The sequence below is a fragment of the Budorcas taxicolor genome, chromosome 10 (assembly GCF_023091745.1).
Source record: "Budorcas taxicolor isolate Tak-1 chromosome 10, Takin1.1, whole genome shotgun sequence".
In the NCBI taxonomy this organism is placed as follows: Eukaryota; Metazoa; Chordata; class Mammalia; order Artiodactyla; family Bovidae; genus Budorcas; species Budorcas taxicolor.
In genome coordinates this window covers 18831117-18853497 of record NC_068919.1, presented here as the reverse complement: position 1 = coordinate 18853497, position 22381 = coordinate 18831117, and the positions used below count along the sequence as shown (strand labels likewise).

The following is a 22381-nucleotide window of genomic DNA, read 5'->3' as shown; positions in this document are numbered from 1 at the left end:
AATATAATTTTCTTCCAAGGATTTGTAAGCAAAAAGCCTAAGCCCTCTATTTTAAGATTTTTGAGAAACACTCCATGTTATATTCTGGGGAAAGTAAAAAAAAAAACAACGCAGTTGTCTCCATCAAGCCATCAGAGCATGTTTGAGACCTCTGTGGTTATCCAACGAAGAAGAGAAGACCTGTTTTGTTTTTCAACGATGTTTGATGTCATAATAATGCTGGTTTAACTCCTGGTTAGTTCCTGCCAAATGTATTGCATGGGCCGAAGTTTCAATAGCCATACTGTTCTTATATCCCCTGATCCTAGAATCAGGTTCCTCTAATACTTTTTAAATGTCCCAGAGACATGGTGATCCCTAAACAGGAGGGTTTCATTCTAATTTATCCAGGCCTTTCTCTTTGTATAGATTAAACTGAAGACCATATATGAACCTGTTTATCTGCTGGTGGATTTCCACCATGAGCTCACACAAATGATGTGACCACTTAATCACTTCTCCCCAAGCATTCACACGGCACTGCATGAATAAACATTACAGAAAGCTGCCAAAAAAGAAAAAAAGAAAAGTTTTTAATATGACCCATCTAGCTTTTATCTTTTTTTCCTCAGACCATCAGTATTAAATAGATTTAAAAAAAAATCAAGGACTACTTGAAGCTATTTTTGTTAATATTCTGGTTACTGAAGTTTACTGTAAATATATATATGTATAGTGTGCATATTTCTTTTTAACTTTATGCTTCCTTCCTCCCCATAGAGTTTCTTCCCACAGATTAAGGGCCATTGGATCCGGTGGTGAGAGCCAGACATCCCTGGGTTGAGGGAAAAGTCTCACCACTGGGTGTCTCCATATACCTGAGTTATAAAAGCATTTTAAGCTTCTTAGTGTCTGTGGGATTAGAAGTCTGTTTTTGCTATTTATAATATATGGGAAATGAAACATGATACCCTTTCTTGAGATAAGTATGTGAAAATGTTTCTTTTTTAAAGTTACTAAATGCATCTTGTCTAACTACCACATGCACTGTTCTAAAAAAGAGCCTTTACCATCTGTAACCTGAATTTTGGTTATTCTTCCTTTTCATACTTCTTTGAGATGAAGTTATAGAAACCTGAGGACTTTCATTAATAAGGCAGAGTCTCTCCTGTTACACAACAGTGAACCTCATGCCACTGCCTCTGTGGCTGCTGTCGAGCCCCAGAGGCCAGACACAGATATCATCCCAAGTGGCAGCTCCAGGTAGCAGGCGGCTTTCCTCTCCTTGGTGGGGTTCAGAAATGACCTCGGGAAAAGGAGTCTTTGTCAATTTCCAGAATGATGATGGTTAGCGATTTTATAACCTGCAAACATCTGTCACCTTGTTCATGCTGCCTTGAGGAGTAACAAAGGTAAATAAGGTCTTTAAAAATCTGAATTTCAGATAATCTCCTAGAGCAGAACCCAGCCCCTCATCATGGCTGTGTCTGCATGGGTGCCCCAGTCTCTGTGCCAGGCGCAGTCTCTCCCATTATTCTTGGGAAGGTGGTTTTCAGCCGATGTTGAGTACTCCTTTCCACTTGTTCCAGGACATTGGTTAAATACCATACAAAAAAAAGCAAGTACCCCTGTTGAGTAGTTTACTTTGGCCTAGAGGAATGGCCTGGGAAACACATCTTGGCATACGGTCTCCCTTCTAAATCTTTGTGGAGTTTTTGTTTTGTTGCTGTTGTTTTGCAAAATAAGTTTTTGGCAGTGAAAAAAAAATTTAAAAACTACTCATATAGGTCACTTTATAGGAACCAGGTGATGGATGTTAAGAGACTTTATAATTTTTTCTCAGGGACCTAAAACCTGAATTTGGATAACATTAAATAAATATTTGTTTTTCAGTTGCTAGATTTGTGGATTTCTAGTCTTTTAACAAGCTGTCAGAATGGAGGGGTGGAGAAAGGGAGCTGCATGGAATGCTAAGAATGGAGAGCAAAGGCGGGACCCTCCCTTTGAAGGAAAGCATGCTGCTGTTCTCTAGAATAATGGGCATTGTTGGCCTGAAAAAGATGAAGCCATAACACTTAACAACTGTCAGAACCAAGTGCTGTCTCTCCTCTCCTCTGATCTTAACTGGTCATCTCTGTGGTTCATGTTATGTTACCACAGCTGATGCTGCATAACAATCAGTTATAATTAAGATATTTAATATCTGTATGTGTCAAATGTGTCTTTTCTATTTGCTTCTCCTTTGCTCATTTTCTTTGATCTCAAATGCCTCAAAAGAAACCCATATATGGCAGCATAGAGGCAGCCCCTCATTTGGAGCCCATACTCTAAAATGCAGAGCATTCTCTTCTTACCACACATTCCCAGCCCCAGATACAGCCTAGAGTTTTAATTCTCCCCATTAAAGCCAATGTATCCCTTATCATGGAAAATGTAATGGAAGCAGAGAAGTTTAATTGTAGGGTCAAAGTGTGTATACACAAAATGAAGTAAATAGAGAAAGGATCCAGGAAGGTGACTTGCTTCCTTTGTAATGCACTGTGTACTTCCTGCCGTTTTAATTACTTCGCCACTCTGGGTTTCTGTGAACACAGAGGAGGTAACAGCCCAATATGAGCCTTGTGGAGGCAGAGGGACCTGAATTCAAGGGGTGGGATATAAGAGCCCTCCCTCCTCATGGGAGTTAGTGGAGACTTCTGTCTTCCATCACAGTAGGATTGTTTTCACTGTCAAAGATGGAGGGTCCCAGAAGCACGCAGAAAACAGGAGCTCCAGCAAGGTTCTGCAGGCCCACTTCAGTGCCTGTGGGCCACATTTTTCTTTTTTAAACTGTAATTAAGGAATGTGTACCTTTCACAAGCACTTTGGTGAACAAGAGAGAAAATATTCTCAGGATTTGTTCAAAGCTCAGAGAGTTTTAATTTTAGAAAGAAACACTCCAGCTGGCTTTCCTCATTCTCCTCTCTCATTTTTCCCCCTCTTGGTCATTCTGTGTTGACCCACACAGCATCATTCTGTGCTGACAGATATGTTTGTCTACCCATAATTGTGGGACAGCTCCCCATAATTCTGTGACAGTTGGCACTGTCCCCCACTACCATGCTACCCTTGGTAGGTTCCTTGGTGTTTGTGGGAGTCTTTCTTGGGGCTTCCCTGATGGATCACATGGTAAAGAATCTGCCTGCAATGTGGGAACCCTGGGTTCGATCCCTGGGTTGGGAAGATGCCCTGGAGAAGGGAATGGCAACTCACCCCAGTTTTCTTGCCTGGAGATTTCTACGGACAGAGGCTACAGTCCATGAGGTCTCAGAGTCAGACAAGACTGAGTGACTAACACTTTCACTTTTCTTTCTATGCCCTTAAAATCTCTGGAACTGCTCCCACATCTTATCTGGTGGTAAAGGGCAAAATAGTGACGATGGAGGTGGATCTATTAGGTCTTGTTGGTCTCTTGGTTGAAACTGTTGTCAAAAAAGCCCCACCAAGGGGTCCATCACCTTTCCAGCCATACTGAATGTCTATTTATCATCCCTCTTAGGTCATGTAAAAGTTGCACCTTTGGAACCAAGTAATTGTATTTACTAAGGGAAAGGTGTGGACTACAGATAAGTATTATATTAATGGATTTAAAGTAATTTATATAAATACACTGAGTGTAAATTTATAAAAGACTATCTATTGTAAAAGGACATAGCCTGTGAAATATAGTATCATTTTACTGTTTAACAGAATAATTTTATACAAAGAATGATTTGTCTCACCCACAGAACTGATTACATTCCTGATGCAATCAACAGGCACTTTGTGATTTCCTTTTTTTTTTTTTTTTTGGCAGGGGGTGGGGCTGGGGCCATCAGTTGTATAAAATGCAGTTTGTGCCACTCAAAATATGCACTGTATGGCTACACAAGAGCAGTTTGATGGACAGGTCACTCCATGGCTCATTAAAGAACAAAGCTTCCAGAAGCAGCAATATGTGTGGTTTGTTTTCTGACCATCTTGGCTCCCACCCCAACTCAGTCCAGCCTGAACCCAAGGAACAGCTATGATTTTTGATAAAGTGCTCATTTTTTTTTAAGCAAAGGGCTGAGCCCCAAATTGATAAAGTACAGAGATGGTAATTATTGGGAACTTAATATAGCTCAAGTGAAGGTGAGATTTCAAGTTGTGAGTTTTCCATAAGGGACGCCTAGCTGGGAAGAAAATAAATCTACCTTGAGGATCCTCACCAAAAAGGCATAGCTGCTAGTAGAGGGCCCTGGTGTGTCCTTTTTTGTTCTGCCCCTGCACTTGCATGACTTTGGCAAGGTCATCTGCCTTCAGTCTGGAACGTGTGTCCCTCCCCCAGGTTTTCTCTGGGTAACTCCTACTGACTCTGAGGTCATAGTGTAAAAGGCATTTCTACTTGGAAATTCCCTCTTCCCCGTTGAACTGGCTTAGATGTCTTAGATGTGTTCTCAACAGCTCCCAGTGTTTTTGACATCAAAAAGCTGACATTAGCCTCCCAAGGCAAGAAAGGAACCTGTCTTCCTGACTTAGATCCTCAGCACCTGACAAAAGGTGAATGTGATCGGGGTTCTCAAATACCAAACCAAATCTAAAGTAGAATTGAAAAAAACAAAATTGTAGTCAGTTTTTCCCTAATGTCAAATTTACTCCATTTAAAAATTCTGAGATCATCCTTTCCATTTTTTACATTGTTTTACATCTACAGTTTGCATTGTCTACATGACAACACAGTAAGAATAGTGGATTGTTTAAGGTTTCCTCAATTGGCTAAATTGGAGAAGGCAATGGCAACCCACTCCAGTACTCTTGCCTGGAAAATCCCATGGATGGAGGAGCCTGGTAGGCTGCAGTCCATGGGGTCGCGAAGAGTCAGACACGACTGAAGTGACTTAGCAGCAGTGGCAGCAGTTGGCTAAATAAAACCTAGTAATGCCATTTTTGAAGGTTCCCCATGTGATAACTAAACCTACAACAAACCTTTCTGATGATGAAGAAAGAGCAGAAAGTTGTAAGGAGACACAGATCAGAGCTTTTGCTTGTTAAAAAAATTGTTCTTTCTCTTAAATTGGATAACAGTACAGTGTCTTTAGAGCCAGGGACATAACCGTGAACATTGATGAGACACCTGTAACATCTGTTGGATCTTGTGAGACATCTCAGACTCTAACAAGCATGTCACTTCCCAGTTCTGTGGGGCCATTTATCCCTCATTTGACAAGTGTTGACTGAGCACTCTAGTTGGTTGGGGTACGCTGGTGACCAAAGCCCTTGCACCCTATGGAGCTTGCATCCTAGTGAGGAAAACCAGTGGTGTCCACCAGATGGAGACTAGTCATCCACAATATCTGGGTCCCACTTCAGGTTTTATTAATCTGAATGGTTGCTTCTTGGCAACTTGTGAGTCTTTCTCTGCCCTTCCTACATCTAAATACTCCCTTAAGGGTAGGGATAGAGTGTCTTACAGGAGAAGGCAATGGCAACCCACTCCAATACTCTTGCCTGGAAAATCCCATGGATGGAGGAGCCTGGTTGGCTGCAGTCCATGCGGTCACTAAGAGTCGGACACGACTGAGCGACTTCACTTTTGCTTTTCACTGTCATGCATTGGAGAAGGAAATGGCAACCCACTCCAGTATTCTTGCCTGAAGAATCCCAGGGATGGGGGAGCCTGGTGGGCTGCCGTCTATGGGGTCGCACAGAGTCAGACACGACTGAAGTGACGCAGCAGCAGCAGCAGCAGCAGAGTGTCTCACAAATCTGAAAACTGCAGTTGAAAAGAAAGGCCCAGATAGGCCCACAGAGTCTACCTCTGCGTGCTTCATAATCAAAGACGTTTCTGGCACCGAGGGCAGAAAAGAGTTTTCATAGTATTCCCTCCCCTAGCACTGGCCCTAAATCCATTAGGGTAGAGCTGTTACCCATCTGAGTTTCAGTAGGGCCAATTTACAGCAAAAGGTTGAGTAAATCCTAGGATCAACTGGGAACTGCGTTGTATTAGGATTACAGAAGCCACTCTGTATTTCAGATGGGAAGGACTTGATAGAGGAACTAGGGGCTTAATGTAAACATTGGAAGAAGTGGGGAAGCAGGTCAGAGAAAGCCCCCCACTGAAAGTCAAGAAAGCCAGCAGATCTGAACCCGAAGTTCTCAAGGGTTTGCCTAGAAGCTCCTACAACTCTAAAGAAGGTTGCTATGAAATTGTCTTCCCACACATTTGGCTGTGACTGTGTCCAGAGATGAATGGCTTCTCATTTACTTTACAAATCTCACGTGAGTGCCTGTCTTCTACTAGCAAACCATAGGGGAAGGGGATCCTGAAAAACGTACTTACTGGCATCTCTGCAATGAAGAGAAGACCTTAGGATGGGCCACAGGGCAGGGTGAGGGGGTGGATGCTGGGTTGGCTGCAGATAATTAAGTTTATGTACATCACTAGTCATGGCAGAAAGCAAAGAAGAACTAAAGAGCCTCTTGATGAAAGTGAAAGAGGAGAGTGAAAAAGTTGGCTTAAAAGTCAACATTCAGAAAACCAATATTGGGGGCGGTCCTAAGATGGCGGAGGAATAGGACAGGGAGACCACTTTCTCCCCCACAAATTCATCGAAAGATCATTTGAACTCAGCAAATACCACAAAACAACTTCTGAACGCTGGCAGAGGACACCAAGCACCCAGAAAGGCAGCCCATTGTCTTAGAGAGGAGGTAGGACAAAAGATAAAAAGAGACAAAAGAGTTAGAAATGGAGACCCATCCCAGGGAGGGAGTCATAAAAGAGGTTTCCAAACACCAGGAAATCCTCTCACCAGGGGGGTCTGTGGGGAGTTTTGGAATCTCAGAGGGCAACATAACTGGGAGGGGAAAAAGCAAAACCCACAGATTACACGCCTGACTGCAACTCCCAGTGGAGAAGTAGCCCAAATGCTCGTGTCCACCACCAGCAAGCCAGGGCTGAACAGGGAAGCGTGGGCTGCATTGCTTAGGGTAAGCAATTGCCCTGAGGGCAATCTGAGGGAGCTAACATGAGATAGCAACCCAAACCATGGGGTAGCCAGAGAGAAAAAGAACTTTCCTGTAAAAATCTCTAACCTAAGACACTGCCTGGCCACTCACAGAACAAAGGACTGAGCGAATACCAGAGGAGAGCTAGCTGACAGCGGACTGGCCCATCCCTCGCTAGAGGCAGGGAGGCAGGCGGGTGACAGCCAGAGCCAAAGGCAAGGGGCAAAGTCGGCCCCAGAGACGGCATCCTCCACCAAACTGTGAGCAGGCTCCCAGCTGCTAACCAAGTCTTCCTGGGATCCTGAACGGTTGACATCCACCAGGAGGGTTGCAACCAGAGATCAGCTCCCCAGAGGAGACACACAGCACACCTGAGATGACACTTCTGCTGCGCACCCAGGAAACCGAGTGGCTGGGACAGGGGAGGTGATAAGACGCACCGGCCACCTGGGGAGTGTGCACTCGCCAAGCGCTTGGTCAGCTGAGCTGCTCAGAAGCTCAGGAAGGGCACAAAACGTAGGCCCAACCTAGTCTGTGCCTTTGTGGAATACCCAAGAACCTGAGCCTGAGCAGCTTAGACTTGGGAAGTGCACGCAACCCAGGCCCCACCTTAGACAGTTCCCCTGCAGAGCAACCTGGAGCCTGAGCAGTGTAGACCGGGAAAGCACACACGTTATGAGTGGGGGCAAACCCAGTGTGGCCCAGACACTGTGAGCACACCCCACACACGCCAGTGATATTTGTTGGCAATGTTCCTCCCTCCAGCACAATTGAACAAGAGAGCCTAAATAAATGACCACCTTCACCCCCTTGTGTCAGGGTGGAAGTTAGATACTAAAGAGACTTGCAAACAGAGGAAGCCAAAATAAACAAATAAGAGGGAACCGCTTTGGGAGGGACAGGTGCAACAGATTAAAACCTTGTAGTTAGCATTGGCTACATTGGAAGGGACCTATAGTATATAGACCTATAGACCTTGAAAAGTATAAGCTGGATCAAGGGACTATCTGAAACTGAGCTGACTCCACACTGCCCTCAATAGCTCCAGAGAAATTACTAGATATATTTTACTATTATCATTTTTTAATTTTTTTAATTAAAAAATTTTAAAGTTCTTTATTACTCCTTTAATTTTCATTTTTAAAATCTACTATTACCTTGCAAAAAAAGACCCTATTTTTAAAGCAAACTTCATATTTTTTTTAAATAACTTTTGCAATTTTTTAAATATTGTATTTTTGAGAGTCTATGGCAACCCACTCCAGTATTCTTGCCTGGAGAATCCCAGGGACGGGGGAGCCTGGTGAGCTGCCATCTATGGGGTCGCACAGAGTCAGACACGACTGAAGCAACTTAGCAGCAGCAGCAGCATTACTCCTTTAATTTTCATTTTTAAAATCTACTATTACCTTACAAAAAAAAGTCCCTATTTTTAAAGCAAACTTCATATTTTTTAAAATAACTTTTGCAATTTTTAAAATATTGTATTTTTGAGAGTCTATGGCAACCCACTCCAGTATTCTTGCCTGGAGAATCCCAGGGACGGGGGAGCCTGGTGGGCTACCATCTATGGGGTCGCACAGAGTCGGACACGACTGAAGCAACTTAGCAGCAGCAGCAACCTCTACTCTAGATTTTCAATCTTTGCTTTTTGGTATTTGTTATCAATTATGTACCTTTAAGAATCCAATCTTCATTATCCATTTTTACTTAGGAGTGTGATTACTGGCTTGATTGCTGTCTCCTCTTTTGACTCTCCTTTTTCTCCCCCAGGTCACCTCTATCTCCTCCCTCCCCCTTCTCTTCTCTACTTAACTCTGTGAATCTCTTTGTGTATTCTGGGCTGTGGAGAACACTTAGGGAACTGATCACAGGCTAGATTGGTCTCTTTCCTTTTGACTCCTCCTCCTCTTCTGGTCACCTCTGTCTCCTTCCTCCCTCTTCTCTTCTCTATGGAACTCCGTGAACCTCTCTGAGTGTTCTAGACTGTGGAGATCAAATAGGGAATTGATTACTGGCTAGATTACTCTCCCCCTTTGATCCCCCCTCTTCTTCTCCTGGTCACCTCTATCTTCCTCCTCCCTCTTCTCTTCTCCATGTAACTCTGTGAACCTCTCTGGGTGTCCCCCACTGTGGAGAATCTTTTCACCATTAACAGATGTTTTATCATTGGTGCTGTATGGATGGAGAAGTCTTGAGGCTACTGTAAGAATAAGACTGGAAGACAGAGGCAGGAGGCTTAAATCCAAAACTTGAGAACACCAGAAAACTCCTGACTCCAGGGAACATTAATCGACAAGAGCTCATCCAAAAGCCTCCGTACCTACACTGAAACCAAGCTCCACCCAAGAGCCAACAAGTTTCAGAGCAAGACATACCAAGCTAATTCTCCAACAATGCAGGAACATAACCCTGAGCATAAAAATACAGGTGAACAAAAGTCACAGCAAACCCATAGACCCCCTCAAAATTCACTGCTGGACACTTCATTGCACTCCAGAGAGGAGATCCAGCTCCACTCACCAGAACACCGATGCAAGCTTCCCTAACCAGGAAACCTTGACAAGCTACTCGTCCAACCCCACCCACAGGGAGGAACCTCCACAATAAAGAGGAACCACAAACTTCCAGCATACAGAAAGTCCACCCCAAACACAGCAACCTAAACAAGATGAAAAGGCAGATAAATATTCAGCAGGTAAAGGAACATGATGAAAGGCCACCAAACCAAACAAAAGAGGAGGAGATAGGGAGTCTACCTGAAAAAGAATTCAGAATAATGATACTAAAAATAATCCAAAATCTTGAAAACAAAATGGAGTTACAGATGAATAGTCTGGAGGCAAGGGTTGAGAAGATGCAAGAAAAGTTTAACAAGGACCTAGAAGAAATAAAAAAGAGTCAATAATGAATAATGCAATAACTGCGATCAAAAGCACCCTGGAGGGAACCAACAGTAGAATAACTGAGGCAGAAGATAGGATAAGTGAGGTGGAAGATAGAATGGTGGAAATAAATGAAGCACAGAGGAAAAAAGAATTAAGAGAAATGAGGACAACCTCAGAGACGTCTGTGACAATGTTAAACACCCTGACATTTGAATCATAGGAGTCCCAGAAGAATAATACAAAAAGAAAGGCCATGAGAAAATACTTGAGAAGATAATAGTTGAAAACTTCCCTAAAATGGGGAAAGAAATAGCCATCCAAGTCCAAGAAACCCAGAGAGTCACAAACAGGATAAACCCAAGGTGAAACACCCCAAAACACATTTTAATCAAATTAATGAAGATCAAACACAACAAATATTAAAAGCAGCAAGGGAAAAATAACAAATAATTCACAAGGGTGATTCCCATAAGGATAACAGCTGATCTTTCAATAGAAACTCTTCAGGCCAGAAGGGAATGGCAGGACATACTTAAAGTGATGAAAGAGAAAAACCTACAGCCCAGATTACTGTACCCAGCAAGGATCTCATTCAAATATGAAGGAAACATCAAAAGCTTTACAGACAAGCAAAAGCTCAGAGAATTCAGCACCACCAAACCAGCTCGTCAACAAATGCTAAAGGATCTTCTCTAGAAAGGAAACACAGAAAAGGTTTATAAACTCGAACCACAAACAACAAAGTAAATGGCAATGGGATCATACTTACCAATAATTACCTTAAATGTAAATGGGTTGAATGCCCCAACCAAAAGACAAAGGCTGAATGGATTAAAAAAAAAAAAGACCCCTATATATGCTGTCTACAAGAGACCCACCTCAAACCTAGGGACGCATACAGACTGAAAGTGAAGGGCTGGAAAAAGATATTTCATACAAATGGAGACCAAAAGAAAGCATGAATGGCAATAATCATATCAGATAAAATAGACTTTGAATAAAGACTGTGCAAAGAGACAAAGAAGGACACTACATAATGATCAAAGGATCAATCCAAGAAGAAGATATAACAATTAGAAATATATATGCAGCCAACATAGCACTGTAATATATAAGGCAAATGCTAACAAACATGAAAGGGGAAATTAACAGTAACACAATAATAGTGGGAGACTTTAATACCCCACTCACACTTATGAATAGATCAACTAAACAAAATTAGCAAGGAAAAACAAACTTTAAATGATACAATGGACCAATTAGACTTAATTAATATCTATAGGACATTTCACCCTAAAACAATGAATTTCACCTTTTTCTCAAGTGCACACGGAACCTTCTCCAGGATAGATACATCCTGGGCCATAAATCTAGCCTTGGTAAATTAAAAAAAACTGAAATCATCTCAAGCATCTTTTCTAATCACAGTGCAGTAAGATTAGATGTTGACTACAGGAAAAAAAAAACAACTATTAAAAGTACAAACATATGGAGGTTAAGCAACACACTTCTGAATAACCAACAAATCACAGAAGAAATGAGAAAAGAAATCAAAATATGCATAGAAATGAATGAAAATGAAAACACAACAACCCAAAACCTATGGGATTCAGTAAAAGCAGTGCTAAGGGGAAGGTTCATAGCAATACAAGCCTACCTCAAGAAACAGGAAAGGAATCAAATAAATAACCTGACTCTACACCTAAAGCAACTAGAAAAGGAAGAAATGAAGAACCCCAGGGTTAGTAAAAGGAGAGAAATCACAAAAATTAGAGCAGAAATAAATGCAAAAGAAACAAAAGAGACCATAGCAAAAATCAACAAAGCTAAAAGCTTGTTCTTCAAGAAGATAAATAAAATAGACAAACCGTCAGCCAGAATCATCAAGAAACAAAGGGAGAAGAATCAAATCAACAAAATTAGAAATGAAAATGGAGAAATCACAACAGACAACACAGAAATACAAAGGATCATAAGAGACTACTATCAGCAACTATATGCCAATAAAATGGACAACTTGGAAGAAATGGAGAAATTCTTAGAAAAGTATAACTTTTCAAAACTGAACCAGGAAGAAATAGAAAATCTTAACAGACCCATCACAAGCACAGAAATCGAAACTGTAATCAGAAATCTTCCAGCAAACAAAAGCCCAGGACTAGATGACTTCACAGTTGAATTCTATCAAAAATTTAGAGAAGAGCTAACACCTATCCTACTCAAACTCTTCCAGAAGATTGCAGAGGAAGGTAAACTTCCAAACTCATTCTATGAGGCCACCATCACCCTAGTACCAGAACCAGACAAAGATGCCACCAAAAAAAGAAATTACAGGCCAATATCACTGATGAACATAGATGCAAAAATCCTTAACAAAATTCTAGCAAACAGAATCCAACAACATAGTAAAAAGACCAAATGGGCTTTATCCCAGGGATGCAAGGATTCTTCAATATTTGCAAATCAATCAATGTGATACACCTCATTAACAAGTTGAGAGATAAAAACCATATGATTATCTCAATAAATGCAGAGAATGCCTTTGACAAAATTCAATATCCATTTATGATAAAAACCCTCCAGAAAGCAGGCATAGAAGGAACATCATACCTCAACATAATAAAAGCCATATATCATAAACCCACAGCAAACATTATCCTCAATGGTGAAAAATTGAAAGTATTTCCCCTAAAGTCAGGAACAAGACAAGGATGCCCACTCTTACCACTACTGTTCAACGTAGTTTTAGAAGTTTTGGCCACAGCAATCAGCAGAAAAAGAAATAAAAGGAATCCAGATTGGAAAAGAAGTAAAACTCTCACTGTTTGCAGATGACATGATCCTCTATATAGAAAACCCTAAACACTCCACCAGGAAATTACTAGAGCTAATCAATGAATACAGTAAAGTTGCAGGATATAAAATTAACACAAAGAAATCCCTTGCATTCCTATACACTAACAATGAGAAAACAGAGAAATTAAGGAAACAATTCCATTCACCATTGCAATGAAAAGAACAAAATACTAGGAATAAATCTACCTAAAGAAACAAAAGACCTATATATATAAAACTATAAAACACTGATGAAAGAAATCAAAGATGACACAAATAGATGGAGAAATATACCATGTTCATGGATCAGAAGAATCAATATAATGAAAATTAATATACTAACCAAAGCAATCTGTAGATTCAATGCAATCCCTATCAAGCTACCAATGGTATTTTTCAGAGAATTAGAACAAATAATTTCACAATTTGTATGGAATTACAAAAACACTCAAATAGCCAAAGCAATCTTGAGAAAGAAGCATGGAACTGAAGGAATCAACCTGCCTGACTTCAGGCTATACTACAAAGCAATAGTCATCAAGACAGTTTGGTACTAGCACAAAAACAGAAACATAGATCAATGGAACAAAATAGAAAGCCGAGATAAATCCACACATTTAGGGACACCTTATCTTTGACAAAGGAGGCAAGAATATACAATGGAGAAAAGACAATCTCTTTAACAAGTGGTGCTGCGAAAACTGGTCAACCACTTGTAGAAGAATGAAACTAGAACACTTTCTAACACCATACACAAAAATAAACTCAAAATGGATTAAAGATCTAAATGTAAGACCAGAAACTATAAAGCTCCTAGAGGAAAACATAAGCAAAACACTCTCTGACGTAAATCACAGCAGGATCCTCTACGACCACCTCCCAGAGTAATGGAAATAAAAGCAAAAATAAACAAATGGGACCTATAAACTTAAAAGATTTTGCACAATGAAAGAAACTATAAGCAAGGTGAAAAGACACCCTTCAGAAAGGGAGAAAATAATAGCAAATGAAGCAACTAACAAAGAATTAATCTCAAAAATATACAAGCAACTCCTGCAGCTCAATTCCAGAAAAATAAGTGACCCTATCAAAAAAATGGGCCAAAGAACTAAACAGACATTTCTCCAAAGAAGACATATAGATGGCTAACAAACACATGAAAGGATGCTCAGCACCACTCATTATCAAAGAAATGCACATCAAAACCACAATGAGGTACCATGTCACACCAGTCAGAATGGCTGCTATCTAAAAGTCTACAAACAATAAATGCTGGAGAGGGTGGGGAGAAAAGGGAACCCTCTTACACTGTTGGTGGGAATGCAAACTAATATAGACACTATGGAGAAAAGTGTGGAGATTCCTTAAAAAACTGGAAATAGAACTACCATATGACCCAGCAATCCCACTGCTGGGCATACACACCGAGGAAACCAGAATTGAAAGAGATACATGTACCCCAGTGTTCATTGCAACACTGTTTACAATAGCCAGGACATGGAAGCAACCTAGATGTCCATCAGCAGATGAATGGATAAGAAAGCTGTGGTACATATACACAATGGAATATTACTCAGCTATTAAAAAGATTGCATTTGAATCCGGTCTAATGAGGTGGATGAAACTGGAGCTTATTATACAGAGTGAAGTAAGTCAGAAAGAAAAACACCAATACAGTGTATTAATGCATACATATGGAATTTAGAAAGATAGTAACAATGACCCTATATGCGAGACAGCAAAAGAGACATGGATGTAAAGAACAGACTGTTGGACTCTGGCAGAGGCGAGGGTGGGATGATTTGAGGGAGTAGCATTGAAATGTGTATATTACCATATGTGAAATAGATCACCAGTCCAGGTTCAATGCATGAAGCAGGGTGCTCAGGGCTGGTGCACTGGGATGACCCTGAGGGATGGTATGGGTAGGGAGGTGGTAGGGAGGGTGAGGATGGGGAACGTATGTACACCCATGGCTGATTCATGTGAATGTATGGCAAAAACCACCAAAAAATGTATATGAATTGGTAAATCTGAAAATATTATAATAAAACATACACATCTGAAAAAAAATGAAAACTAAGATCTTGGCATCTGGTGCCACCACTTTATGGCAAATAGATTGGGTAACAATGGAAACAGTGACGGACTTTATTCTTTTGGGCTCCAAAATGACTGCAGATGGTGACTGCAGCCATGAAATTAAAAGCCGCTCGCTCCTTGAAAGAAAAGTTATGACCAACCTAGATAGCATATTAAAAAGCAGAGACATGACTTTGCCAACAAACGTCTGTCTAGTCAACGCCATGGTTTTTCCAGTAGTCATGTATGGATGTGAGAGTTGGACTATAAAGAAAGCTGAGCACCAAAGAATTGATGCTTTTGAACTGTGATATTGGAGAAAACTCTTGAGAGTCTTCAAGGAGATCCAGCCAGTCCATCCTAAAGGAAATCAGTCCTGAATATTCATCGGCAGGGCTGATGCTGAAGCTGAAACTCCAATACTTTGGTCACCTAATGTGAAGAACTGACTCATTAGAAAAGACCCTGATGCGGGGAAAGATTGAAGGCGGGAGGAGAAGGAGATGACAGAGGATGAGATGGTTGGGTGGCATCACCGACTTGATGGATGTGAGTTTGATTAAGCTCCGGGAGTTGGTGATGGACAGGGAAGCCTGGCGTGCTGCAGTTCACGGGGTTGCAAAGAGTCAGACACGACAGAGTGAGTGAACTGAACTCAACTGGCCTCCTCTAAGTCTCCAAGACTTCTTCCTGGAGTGCCCAGTCTCTCCCAGTGTAGAATTTGTGTACTCACACATCCCAGATACTAGCATGTGAACTTCAGCTGGCTGCCTTTGCAGCTTTGTGTTCCCAAAAGCAAGACTGCAGAATAATGTTCAGGGCCTGTTTGGTCATACTTCAGCATGCTTCTTGCTAATATGCTTTTACTCAGACTTTCTATATGTGGGGCCTTTAAACCTTATGGATAAAACTTTGGATAGGGAATTAGCTAGTATCATGGCATGACTGACATTAAATGACCCAAATAACTGAGGCAAGTCGGATGCTTCTAGAAGTTCAAGAGTCTCAAGGAGTTTGAGTACTTAAGTGGGAAGAGATTAAGCTGGGCAGTATTTGCCCTACTCTGTCCTCTCTGGACATCAGTCTAGCCATCATTCCCAGAGCAGAGTGTTCTGAACCATCCTTCCTGCATCAAGGCAGCTGATCTCTGAAAAACGAGGAGAATGCATACACAGGCCAAAGGGCAGGGAAACACCAGGATTTCTCACAAGGCCTTTTTTTTCTTCTGGGCTTTAAACATGTCTTCTTTGGAGATAGAAAATGAACAGAATTGTTCAGCTGATTCCATGGGTCTAGGGGCATGGGGAGAAGGCAGTGCCAGAGTTAAGTAGAGTCACACCAAGTATTCAGTCCTCTCTTAATTTTCGCTTATAAATGGGGATAGTTGATCCCTCTGCCAGATTAATCTGAGAGTTAAAGAACAATACACATTCAGTGCTCATTTCACTGTCTTGGTGTATCTAGTGCCTCATACGTATTAACATTTTAAAAAGTACTTTTTCTTAGGTCTCCTGGACCTGCCTTTGAAAAGGAAGAGGTTTGTCTGAACTTCATCTTTCCATAAGGAATTAAGAAGTGATGGAGATTCCCCTCCACAAAGAGTGCCTGTGGCTGCTATGTTGAGCTGCATGGTGCTCACCTTTATTTTCAGGGAGGTGATGAAGGATGGGGAAGAAAGATGGGAAGAAGCTGTGGGGTGCTGGGATGCCATCTGGAGAGAAGCTGGGTTGTTGAATCCTCCGGGAGACTTTTCACTGTGTTTGAATTCGTAGCACCTGGACGCTGACTTGGAGTGGCAGCCAGATGGAACTCAACCCTGTGCTCACACCATCAGTGTCCTCAAAGGGAGAACCTTGGCCACATTTATTTTCCTGGTTTTGTTTTTTCACTTTTTTTTTTTCTTAGGTCTAACAATAAAGTGCACAAATCTTAAGTGCATGGTGCAATTAATTTTTAATGAGTGAATAAGTTTGCAAAACCACCACCTTGATCAAAATGAAGAACATTTTTAGCATACCTTGGGCCCCTTCCCAGTCAACCCCACCCCCTACCCAAAGGTAACCTCTATTCTAATGTCTACAACCATTGCTTAGTCTTGCCTGTTCTGAAACTTTATATAATCAGAACTGGTGCCTGGATGGTTTTGTTTGTGTCTGAAATAGATCCATGGTGTCATACAATATTGATGGTTCACTCATTTTTATTGCTGTTTTATAAGGTTTCCCTGGTGGCACAGATGGTAAAGGATTTGCCTGCAATGCAGGAGATGCGGGATTAATCCCTGGGTTGGGAAGATCCCCTGGAGAAGGGGATGGCTACCCACTCCAGTATTCTTGCCTGGAGAATTCCATGGACAGATGAGCCTGGTGGGCTACAGCTCATGAGGTCACAAACAGACACGACTGAATATGTATTTACCACAATTTATAGTCCATTCCACTGTCACTGTACAGTTTGGGGCTACTATGAAAAAAGCTGCTTCAAACAATCTTATGGTGGACATTTCTGACAGGTACACATATCCATGAGTGCAATTGCCGAATCAAAGGGTAGCCCAGATTTTCAGCTTCAGTAGATTGTTTCACAAAGTGGTTGCACTCATTTTATTTCTACTTCCACTAGTTTTTGAACATGTCACAAAGGAGCTTCTCCATCGGAGTATTCCCTATGGTCTTGCGGAAAAAGAGGAGCTCAACACGTTCAGAAGTGATAAATCTCAAAGACGGAAGGAGCAGGAGCAATTTCCCAAACCTGGACAGGAGAGAGGACACCAACAGTGTGATTATCAGCTTCAGAGCCTGAGTCTTGGGCACAGCGCCATTCCAGGAGAGGCAGCGGGGATGGAGAGGAGAGATGAGAGGTGCCCAGGGCAAGTAAGGAGGAATTTCAAGGAAAGGCCCCATTCACCTACCCCGGACCCACTGTGGCTTTCCTCCAGTGTTCAGTTAAGGAGTGTGATGAAAATAGTGAATAAATTTTGTTTAATAGTGTAAAGATTATAAAGTAAGAAGTTACTTACATTAATAGTATGTGACTATATTATTAACCATCATATAATTATTATAATTACATGATCATTAATACCACATATATTTGAATAAGAAAATAAATTCCTGGGAATTCCCTGACGGTCCAGCGACTAGGACTCAGTGCTTTCATTCATGGGGCCTGGGTTTGATCCATGGTTGGGGAACTAAGATCCCCACAAGCCACGTTGATCTCGACCTAAGAACATATGTATATTTGCTCTCTCCCTCTCACTTTACGGGCTTCCCTGGTGGCTTAGACAGTAAAGAGTCTGTCTGCAATGCAGGAGGCCAAGGTTTGATCCCTGGGTTGAGAAGATCCCCTGGAGAAGGGATTGCTGCTGCTGCTAAGTCACTTCAGTCGTGTCCGACTCTGTGCGACCCCATAGACGGCAGCCCACCAGGCTCCCCCGTCCCTGGGATTCTCCAGGCAAGAACACTGGAGTGGGTTGCCATTTCCTTCTCCAATGCAGGAAAGTGAAAAGTGAAAGGGAAGTCGTCCAGTCGTGTCAGACCCTCAGCGACCCCATGGACTGCAGCCCACCAGGCTCCTCCGTCCATGTGATTTTCCAGGCAAGAGTACTGGAGTGGGGTGCTTAGGTACCCACTTAAGTCATGGACAGAGAAGCCTGGTGGGCTACAGTGCATGGGGTCAGAAAGAGTCGAACATGACTGAGCGGCTAACACTTAATACTCTCCCTTCGTAAATGATGATTTCTCTGCTTGTACACCCTCTCCTTCCTCAGCACCAGCCCTGCCTCCACAAATCCCTCTCAGCAGTGCTTTGCGCCCTGCCTCCCAGTGAGTCTCTGTCTCCTTCATATGCATGTGGCCCTCAGTACCAGCTAGGCTGGTCCTCAACTTCTGCGTGGCCACTGCGCTGGGCATCCCCTAGAAGCAGTGAGCTTGCTTTATGCTTTTTGGTCCCTATTCCTGGGCCTGGTGCTCTGCCTGGCACACAGTAGGTGTCAGCCATGTGCTGGTTGCACTGAGATCCCTGTCCCATCTAATAAGTGCAGCCCTAAGACAGTGTCAAAAAGGTGGGCAGGGTGGTAGAGGGACAGATGGGCAGGTAGGCAGGTGCTCAGGTCACCTCACAGGCTGGCTGGGGTGATGGGCCTTGCTGTGCTGGCTGAGCATCACCTGAGACTGGTCCTGCAAGGCCTCCACGTGCTCAGGATCCTTCAGGCCACGTGTTTCTGGAGAGAAGCAGCAGCTGTGAGCTTCCTTCCCAGGCCCCCCACCCGCCTCACCATCAGCCAGGGCCTCAGGAGTGGGGAGCCCAGCAGCCCAGGAGCCATGCAGCCCTCCCCTCCTGCTCGCAGGGAAGTCTACACACATTCAGGTCTATGAGGGGTGATGGAGGGAAAGTGAGAGGCAGAAGGAAGTCACCAAAATTCCCTGCCTTCATCCCCACCCACTCTTTTCTAAGCCTCGGACAAAGACCTGGTTTGAAGAGGACCAGGGCCTTCATGCAGGCGAACTCCGTGGGGTCCACCGCCAGTGCCCGGAACCGTGAGATGGTTTCCTGCAGGATTCGAGTCTCCACACTGGCCAGTGCTAGCCGGCCCTGGGAGCTGCCGCCAGCAGAGGCCTCTGGCAGGGCCAACAGTGGGCAATTGTCCAGAGGCAGAGACCACTGGATGGCTCCAAGGAGAAAGAGTTCACTCCATGCCTCTTCCAGCAGGATCACCTGTGCCCAGGGAGGGGGGTGAGGGCAAGTGTGATGGCTGATGCACAGCTTCTCTGGCTCAGCCTGGAACCTCTGCCAAGTTCTCAGCTGTCTTAGGACAGGACAGGCTGGTCCCAGGTACCCAGAACATTCTGACCTCTGCTTCACATCAGCCAGGGGCTTGGAGCTCTGGGACTTGGCACCATCCAGCCCAGATACCTCAGCTCTGTGACACTCTCTGGGCTCCATCGAAAGGTAAAGGTGGAGCACAGGCAAATCCTGGAGCCATGAGAAGCTGGGCAGCTCAGGGACACTCCCCACCAGCATCCCAAGTTGGCCATACTCAGCAGACTCTGTCGCTTCTGAGCTGTTTCATACAAACCACCAGCTAAGGACTGCCGCGCTCAGCGGGCCTCACCTCCTGGATGTCCTGACAGGTCGCCTTGCTCATGAGAAGCCCAGAGGAGTGAAGAGGCTGGGCTGAAACTCAAACCCAGAAGTCAGGGGCATTTGTGTTCCAAGGGAGCCCAGATTTGCCCACTGATGCTGTTCACAGTGTGCAGACCACCCTGTGACGCAGAGACAGAGGATCTCTAAGGCCAGAGGGTTTGTCTAGGAGGAAAGAAGACCCAGAGGAGCATAGACACTGCCTTCTAATGTCTGGTCCCTGTGCGTCCCTGGCCATCAGTGTCCCCTAGGTGATGACCCCAACTGCCGCATCCCAGAGATACGTGCCCATGACCATCGCTGACTCTGAGGCACGGGTGTCTCCAGCCTTCACCATCCGCAAGCTGCGTGCCCCTCCAGTCATCACCTGCACAAGGAGGTGTGCGCCCCCAGCCCGGCTGACTTGCGATCCCCGCTGATGAGTATACCTGATCCCGGAAGGGCAGGTTGGAGAACACCGGCAGGTTCTTGGCCCACTTGACGGCCATGAAGAGCAGGCGAGCCGATGTCTCGTGGATGCTGTCCAGGGCACAGGGGGAGGAGGAGGAGTATGGGGACGAGGGGAACTCGGGATCATTGCCGGTGACATCGATATTCTCATCGGCTGTCGGAAGAGAGGTTGCGCCTCAGCCCCTGTTCCGAGGCAGGCAGAAGTGGCTTTTCAGGGACCTAGGTGTGGGATCTGGAGCTCAGCCGTCAGCCCACTTACCATCCTCGGGCTCCAGCTTAGTGCAGGTTTCGGCTGTTATCAGGCTGGCCATGAAGTGGTGGTGCCCCGGAGGCGTGAGGGCCCGGGGTCCCAGGGCTCTGGCTGCAGACACGGGTGTGGGCCCCCGTGAGCTGGGCCCTGCGAGGGCAGGGGGTGTTGCCAGGGGCTCCAGCCGGGGCTCCGTTTCTGACTCCACGCTGTCCATTCGGACCTGGGCGGTGCTCCGCGGCTGGCGCTCATTCTGCACGGCTGGGGAGGTGGGAAGGGTCAGGACACCCCACGGATCATACACCCCTGTCTCTTCTGCCACGCCTCTCCGGGATGGGGTTCTTGACTCACCGTCCTGGTTCATGCCCGCCTGCAAGCACTTCTTCAGCCGGCAGGCCTGGCACTGGTTGCGGTGGGCCTTGTCCACTGGGCACATCCCTGCCCCCACCTGGCACCTGCGGGTGGAGGGGAGCCCCAGGGAGTCAGGGTCCTGCCCGGGCCCTGGGCCATGGGTTTCAGACACTGTGGCTGCAGCCCCTTCTCCCCTGAGCATCCCCCACTCCCTCCCTCCCAGGAACGCTCAGCGGCCGGCGGGACTCCTCTGGGACGGGGCGCCCCTCTCTCACCTGTAGATCAGCCTTCGCCTCACGCTCCTCTTGAAGAAGCCGCTGCAGCCGTTGCAGGCGTAGATGCCGTAGTGCTTCCCGCTGCTGCTGTCCCCGCACACGCGGCACTGGAGCGAGGGGCCCACGCCTAAGGGCAAGCCGGGCTGGGTGGGGGCTGTGCTGGGCCAGTCACACGCCATCCCCACCTCCTGAGGCACCCCTCCACCCTCCTTCCCTCACCGCCCTCATGCTCCTGCCCACCCACATACAGACACACCCGTGTCTCTCCCAGCTGGAAAACGCGTCCCTTGTCACACCCCCTCCCCGCTTCTCCAATGGCCAGTTCTCAACAAGTGACCCTCTCTGTTCCACTTCCCGGTCCCTCTCTGCAGGTGGGCTCAGGCTCCATCCTGCACCAGAGCCTTCTGGACACCGCCACTAGGGATCTCTGCTCCCGACCTCTGAGGGCCCTCTTCTCTCCTTTCTTCTCCCATCTGATCAGCTATGTTTCTAGAATTCTGGGTTTCCTGGCAGGTTTCCTTAAACTTGCCTATAGCCCTGGGGGCTTGGCCTGAGTTGCTCGGGCTCCTATCATGGTCCCTGCAAACATGTGACCCACACTCCTCTCCCCAAGGGTCTATATCTGCCTCAAGGAAAACCATACCTGTCGGCTCCTCCCCCAGGCCCCACCTGCCTGGAGACTCCTTCCTGGAGGCGGACACGGCTGCCGGCACCGCTGCAGCCATGTTGGAGCTCATGGGCGCTGTCAGCCTGTCCTGGCAGGTCCCAGGGCAGCCTCTGCCTGCCTAAGGGAAGCCTCAGGATTTCTGAGCTGGACCCAGCCCCTGCCTCCCTCTCTGAAACTCTGTCTCTCTTCTATCTCTCCTTCTCCCTCTGTCTCTTTCTCTCCCTCTTGCCTCTCCTCTCTGTGCTCCTGCCTCCTGCCCCCTCTGTCTAAACTCAGGAGCTGCCCCAACTTGCCCTCACAGCAGCAGCTCTGGCTCGGGGAGATTCCTCCCAGGGCAGTGCTGGACGCAGCTTATGATCCTCTTAATCTTTACTGTCTCCACAGGGGATCAACCGGCCACACCTGCAGCATTACCAAGGTGCCCCTGGGAGCCGGTCAGTCCTGCTGCCCCCAC

General features: G+C 45.1%; 1 protein-coding gene across 1 annotated transcript; it reads right to left on the bottom strand.

Annotated features, from left to right (window-relative positions):
- Positions 1-17410: 17410 nt before the first annotated feature.
- Positions 17411-22039, bottom strand: NR2E3 (nuclear receptor subfamily 2 group E member 3). Its single transcript, XM_052647215.1, has 8 exons — positions 21904-22039; positions 21261-21387; positions 20986-21089; positions 20647-20895; positions 20366-20541; positions 19265-19511; positions 18912-19017; positions 17411-17543 (listed from the first exon to the last, which is right to left on the bottom strand). The coding sequence occupies exons 1-8, from the start codon at positions 21995-21997 to the stop codon at positions 17411-17413; spliced, it is 1236 nt and encodes a 411-aa protein (XP_052503175.1). The 5' UTR covers positions 21998-22039.
- Between the last annotated feature and the right edge of the window lie 342 nt (positions 22040-22381).